The sequence below is a fragment of the Prunus avium genome, chromosome 8, assembly GCF_965620075.1.
Source record: "Prunus avium chromosome 8, drPruAviu1.hap1.1, whole genome shotgun sequence".
Taxonomy (NCBI): Eukaryota; Viridiplantae; Streptophyta; class Magnoliopsida; order Rosales; family Rosaceae; genus Prunus; species Prunus avium.
This window is the reverse complement of record NC_142291.1, coordinates 38,567,168-38,574,022: the sequence shown is the minus strand read 5'-3', so window position 1 is coordinate 38,574,022 and position 6,855 is coordinate 38,567,168. Positions and strand designations below refer to the sequence as shown.

At 36.2% G+C, this 6,855-nt stretch overlaps 1 protein-coding gene across 1 annotated transcript; it reads left to right on the top strand.

The window, feature by feature from the left end:
* Window positions 1-1,830: 1,830 nt before the first annotated feature.
* Window positions 1,831-6,212, top strand: LOC148292700 (phosphoglycolate phosphatase 1A, chloroplastic-like). The gene is made up of 7 exons (XM_088245902.1): window positions 1,831-1,834; window positions 2,437-2,600; window positions 3,665-3,736; window positions 4,575-4,670; window positions 5,205-5,288; window positions 5,735-5,844; window positions 5,939-6,212. The coding sequence occupies exons 1-6, from the start codon at window positions 1,831-1,833 to the stop codon at window positions 5,792-5,794; spliced, it is 480 nt and encodes a 159-aa protein (XP_088102028.1). The 3' UTR covers window positions 5,795-5,844; window positions 5,939-6,212.
* Window positions 6,213-6,855: the final 643 nt, after the last annotated feature.

The following is a 6,855-nucleotide window of genomic DNA, read 5'->3' as shown; positions in this document are numbered from 1 at the left end:
AATTAGTTTCTTCACTTTGTTTTTTGGCAAACTTCTTTAATTTAATGCATCTAATTAAGTAATACCTTAGCCTTTTTTTAATTGCTTTAATTAGTGATTATGTTTTAATTATTATTTCTTTAGCGAATATTTAAATATTTTATTGATTTCGTAAATTACTTGGTAAATAGCAATTAATTATGCTGCTGTCACTCATCTCAGAGATGCTCAGGAATGGGCAGGTTCATTTCTCTTCTCTCTTGTTGCACTTTGTGTTTTAATTAGATCATTTTCAACTGCGTTATGCTGCAAAACATGTAAAGATTTTCCTAATTGGTTACTGATGCATTTACTGATGCATTTACTGATGCATGGGTTAGTGGTTCCAAATGACTTGATTATATGAGACCTAAACTTATAAAGTTCACTGGGAAATTTTGAATTTCTGGACCTGACAATACCTTGCCAAACAGGTTGTTACCGAATTGATGAAGCTACTATAATTTTCTCTCAATAGCTACTATAATTTATACTCAACTTCAGGTGGACCGTGGTGGTTCTATGGTTGGCGGATCTACTCAACGTGAGCCGCTGGTTGAGGGAAAACCCTCAACATTTATGATGGACTACTCAGCAAACGAGTAAGTCAAATGCTTTATTTATTGTTCTTCATTGTTTTATCTTACTGTAGATTAATTCTTTTGTTATTGAAGTTAAATTGCTCTATTTGGTTTTCTGACAAACATTAGAGGAGTTTCATCGTTGACTCATCTTTTTAATCACTCACTATACTTAGAAACCATCTAGCTTATGTGCCCACTCTTAAAAGTTAAAAAGACACTCAAAGGGCAAAAGACATGACTTTGACTAATGAGGTAAACATCAATGATTTTGTAAATACAAAACTTTTCTTGTTCTCTCAGGTAACTAAACTAAAGTCTGCATTTTTGGCCCAAGTTTTCTTGAGTTTGTGATGTATTTGAGCTAATTAAGGCGCTTTTCCTTTCTGTCTAATAGGTGTCACCACTTTATCAGTGCTTCAGAGTCCTAACAACTCCATACAACCAGATTTTTGCACGAACAAGATTTCAGACTTTTTGTCTCTCAAGGCTGCAACTGTATGATTATTATGTTACCCCTAAAATCAATCTTGGGCGCATCTGTCATTATTTGTCTCTGCCAGTCATACTTCCATGTAATTTTTTGATGTATATTTTACTGGATGTAGGTTTCTGAAACAAAAAGAAACAGAGTACATTAATAAATATAAAAGTTATGCACTTGAGATCTCTGTGCAATTGTTAAACTGGTTGCTAATATATTCCTGCATCTTCTTATTGGCAACCAAACTAGCACACAGCTGCAGCCATATCCGTGTCTCTGAATTTCTTTTTTTGCTTCTCTTTCTTCTGTGTGATTGGCAACTGAGCTTGGACAGGGGTGCTGCCTAGGCCGCCTAGAGCCCGCCTAGGCAGCCTAGAGCCCGCCTAGGCAGCCTAGAGCCCGCCTAGGCAGCCTAGAGCCCGCCTAGAGCCCGCCTAGGCCTCCTGGGCATCGACGAGGCGAGGTTGAAGCGCGCAGAGGCGGCGACGCTTAAGGTGGCGCTGAGGCGCTGCTTGTTAGGAAGAAAGACCGGGAGAGACCCGCCTAGGCCTCCTAGCTCCCGCCTAGGCCGCCTGGGCATCGACGAGGCTCGGTTGAAGCGCGCAGAGGCGGCGACGTTTAAGGTGGCATTGAGGCGCTGCTTGTTAGGAAGAAAGACCGAGAAAGAGATGAAGTCGAAACAGCAAGAGGAAGGAGTAGGCAACGCTGGGAAGAAGAAGATATCTAACCTAATTTTTAATATAACTAATGGGTTGGGTTTTGTAAAATGGGCTTAAACATTAAAACTTCCCTATATTAAAAAAAAGTAAACTTCTTTTTGCAGTTTTTATTATTTTTATTTTTTATATGAAGGTTACAGAGGGAACAAATTGAAGAAAAAAAAAATTATAAAACATAAAGCTTGAAGTGGCCGTAAATCCCTAAGTGAGAGATCTTGAGCTGGAATTCGTGGAGTTGGCAGAGGAAGGAATTGTCGTCGTTGTCGTTGGTGTGGTGAGGTGAACATGTATTTTGGAAGAGAGCCAAGAGAGGGAAAGAGACTAGGGGATTTTCTGTTTAAACAGTACAGCCGAGCGGCTATACTGTTTAAATATAGGTGCGGCCATACTATTTAAAAAAACTAAAATAAAAATTGTCTAGCCGCTCGGCTATACTATATAAAAAATAAAATAAAAAACGTATAGCCGCCCGGCTATACTATTTTATAAAAATTGTGCAACCGTGTGGTATACGTTGTAAATATCTTCGAATATTTAAATAGTATAGCCGCCCGGCTATATGATTTAAAAATAAAATAAAATTAGTATAGCCGGCCGGCTATACGATTAAAAAAATAAAATAAAAATAGTATAGTCGTTCGGCTATACCCTTTTTTTATTTTTTTATTTTATAATTTTACGGTATATACCAATCTCAGCCACCGCTATGGAGACAGCGACGAAGCTGGAGTTGTGGATTACGCATTCATCGACAACGACTCCGACGATTCCAATGATGTCGCCTCACATCGATACCAGGTGGCTTTCTGCTTATTTTATTTTTAATTATGACAGTTCTCTTTTATTTTCTTATTCTAGTTTCTATAAAATGATTTTGGTTATCAATTTTCTTCATTCTGATTCTGGGTTGTGAAAGTCGAGCCTTTTAAGTTGTGAAATGTTAATTTCGCTTAATTTTGATGTTGCGTTTGATCACAAATTTTCTTACTTTTTCCCCGTGTTGTGGTAATGTTAATGCTGCTGATTTTGATCTTAGGTTAGGTTTTATTGATTGATCAGAAATGTGAATTTAGTTTGTGTATTTTGCTAATGTTTATCGCGTTTGATCTTGATATTTGGTTTAGTTGAGGTTATAAAAAATCTGAGCCCTTGCTTATATCATGGTAATGTTAATTCTGCTCTGCTATAATTTTGAGATTATTTTGTAGGGATAATGTTAATCGTTCTTGATTTTGACATCTGGGTTAATTTGGCTAGTGTAACCAAGGAAGCATTTGCATAGGTGCTGGTATTCTTAACAAAAAAGTAATTTACATGGGTTGTGGTTTAATTATATCTGATTGGTTTTCACTTATTGTCTCTTGATTTGTTAAAGTTAGAGTCTTTTGTTGGTTGATAATGTCAATTCTGTTTAGAAGCAATTTGGTATTTATTTAATTGGTAGCTGGCCATGGTTGAATTAATTGGTTTTTGTCACCTTTGTGACTCCTTTTAAAGGTTGTTCGTTGGTCCGTTGAACCCATCGATTTGGTGGCCTGTCTCTTGAAACACTTGGCTCTGGAATATTGAAAATCTGAGCCATATTGCATTATGCGAAGACTTCGACTTATTGTTGAGTCTAAAGACGAGACAAGTCTGTCAGTTCTAGATACATACTAATTGAGCTTTTCAGGCATGGTAAATTGTGTTTGCTAGTGTGTTTTCTCCATGGGGATTCCAAGTTTTGCGTATTCTGAAAGAAGTTTATATTGTTGTGATTTCCTTGCATCTGGAACCTCATGATTAGCACTAAATGAATTAACTGGTGCATGTTAATCATGAACTTAGATGTAAATAGACTGATGAGATCGAGCCTTTTATAGGTTTATGTGATTGGTGAGGAAGGTATCTTGAAGGAGCTTGAGCTTGCTGGATATCAATACATTGGTGGACAAGTAAGTATGAGTCCGAAATCATATAAGTTGAAGTACATGATGCTGTTACTTGTACAGTACTTTTTCTATTTTATATTCTAGTCTGTGAAATCAAATGACTTGTTATTCATTTGGCTAACAAGAGCATTGCACAAAACTTGGTGTCATTATTTCCCTTGCATTTGTATCTTCAGTTTCATTTTAAATTTAGGATAAAGCTTAAAAGCTTACCTGTAGTTTAAAAGATCTTCAGGTATAAATAGCAAATTGTTGCTCGAGAGACATAACGAGGTCTACATCTTCTTTGGATGTAAAAGCAAATATTTGGAAACTAAAAGTTCCCCTGCTAATTATTTAGTATGAATGTTGATGTAGTGGATGAAGCAAAGGAGGATCATCACTGCCTGCCCTCTCCCGGGAACATGCAGTTTGCTCCAGAAAATCTAATTTTTTTTTTCTCTACCACCACCAGACAATAATTTTTTGAAATCATCTTTTTGTGTGTGCACGCATCTGTTTTAGATTCTTCTTGCCTCAGAAATTATTAGGGCTTCGGTTTAATATTTAAACTTTAATGTCTGAAGGTTTGGATTGAAAAATAGATGCCACATAACTGCCACAATTCACTATATTTTTTTCTTTATTTTTCTATGGACTGTACTTGTGCTCAAATTCAGGCTTATATGCAAACATTGTGTTACAAAGTACTAAATGGAAGGTAATATACATGTTACTATACCAAGTGCCAACACCATATAAACATTATGGTCTTATTATATATGCAGTGTACTTGTTACATGTATTGCATTTGGTCTTCTCTGGTGGCAGTTATCATTAATCAATGTTTATGTGATGGAAGGTATGTGACACTGTGTACGTGAAAACCCTGGATGTCTTTTCATTGCAACAAATCGTGATGCTGTCACTCATCTCAAAGATGCTCAGGAATGGGCAGGTTCATTTCTCTCCTCTCTTGTTGCACTTTGTGTTTTAATTAGATTATTTTCAACTGTGTTATGCTGCAAAACATGTAAAGATTTTCCTAATTGGAATTTGTTTTAACTTCAAAAGTCATTTGTTAGGGGTAGCGATTTTCACACTCCTATTTGTACACTTTGCACTCACATTTATATATGCTCTCATCTCCTTGTTTCTGTTCAATATATCAAAGCATAAAATAAGGGAGAGGAGATAGGACTGTGAAAACGGCCACCTTTTATTCAATCTTATAAATAAATAAAAAACTTTTTAGAATTTATTGAACTTGTTAATGTTCAGAATACTGAATCAGATTATCTATGATGCATTTACTGATGCATGGGTTAGTGGTTCCAAATGACTTGATTATATGAGACCTAAACTTCTAAAGTTGACTGGGAAATTTTGAATTTCTGGACCTGAAAATACCTAGCCAAACAGGTTGTTACCGAATTGATGAAGCTACTATAATTTTCTCTCAATAGCTACTATAATTTACACTCAACTTCAGGTGGACCGTGGTGGTTCTCTGGTTGGCACTATCCGTGGATCTACTCAACGTGTGCCGCTGGTTGTGGGGCTACTTAGCAAACGAGTAAGTCAAATGCTTTATTTATTGTTCTTCATTGTTTTATCTTACTGTAGATTAATTCTTTAGTTATTGAAGTTAAATTTCTGTATTTGGTTTTCTGACAAACATTAGAGGAGTTTCATCATTGACTCATCTTTTTAATCACTCACTATACTTAGCAACCATCTAGCTTATGTGCCCTGTCTTAAAAGTTAAAAAGACACTCAAAGGGCAAAAGACATGACTTTGACTAATGAGGTAAACATCAATGATTTTGTAAATACAAGAATGCAATTATTGTAACAGAATGTACAATTTTCGTGATGTAATTTTGCATTCTAATTAGTAGCTGACATGTACTAAGTCGCAGAACACTTGACATCTTAAAGAAGTGAACTTCAATGGATCTGAAGAAAACATATTGGTCATATAATTGCTGATATTAGTCAGTTGAATTTAATCAATGACAGATTTGGCATCATGAAGTGAAGTCACAGATTTGCATGGTTGGGATACAGATTAGATACTGATATTCTGTTTGGACAAAATGGTGGTTACAAAACTTTTCTTGTTCTCTCAGGTAACTAAACTGAAGTCTGCATTTTTGGCCCAAGTTTTCTCGAGTTTGTGATGTATTTGAGCTAACTAAGGCGCTTTTCCTTTCTGTCTAATAGGTGTCACCACTTTATCAGTGCTTCAGAGTCCTAACAACTCCATACAACCAGATTTTTACACGAACAAGATTTCAGACTTTTTGTCTCTCAAGGCTGCAACTGTATGATTATTATGTTACCCCTAAAATCAATCTTGGGCGCATCTGTCATTATTTGTCTCCGCCAGTCATACTTCCATGTAATTTTTTGATGTATATTTTACCTGATGTAGGTTTCTGAAACAAAAAGAAACAGAGTACATTAATAAATATAAAAGTTATGCACTTGAGATCTCTGTCCAATTGTTAAACTGGTTGCTAATATATTCCTGCATCTTCTTCTTGGCAACCAAACTAGCACACAGCTGCAGCCATCCGTGTCTCTGAATTTCTTTTTTTGCTTCTCTTTCTTCTGTGTGATTGGCAACTGAGCTTGGACAGGTAGTAGCTAAGGAGGTGTGTTGTTCATTTCATGTCCCAAAAGTCTCTCGGTCTAACCCTACTAGTGGAGCCTGTTATTTGTCTAAGTTGTGAAAATTGAAAATAGTATTTTATTATAATATTATTGGGTTGTTACTTGCTTGCACTCAAAAGAAAAAAGAAAAAAAAAAACTAGTGGGTTGTAAAAATTGAAAAACTTGATGCTAAAATGATTAGTCACGAATGTGATTAAAAACAAGAATTAGGTAGAGACAGAGACAGAGAGAGCATCGGCAGCGCTGCCTTCAAATGGGAAAATGTACGAAACACGAGGGCCTGCCTCAGCCTGCCTCAGCCTGGGTGGCTGACTGAAGAAGCTAGAGCCTCCAGGAGGAGGAGGAGATGCCAATTAATTACTTAACGATGGGGATGATGATATCATCATGATCACATTATTTGAATCTGTAAATAATTAATTATCTCTGTTGACTGTTTGTCTTTGGATCATTTGTGTTGTGT

Coding starts and splice junctions, on each gene's coding strand:
- LOC148292700 (XM_088245902.1), top strand. Junction 2,601..3,664: donor TCGCCTCACATCGATACCAG/GTGGCTTTCTGC, acceptor AGCCTTTTATAG/GTTTATGTGATTGGTGAGGA. Junction 4,671..5,204: donor AGATGCTCAGGAATGGGCAG/GTTCATTTCTCT, acceptor ACTCAACTTCAG/GTGGACCGTGGTGGTTCTCT.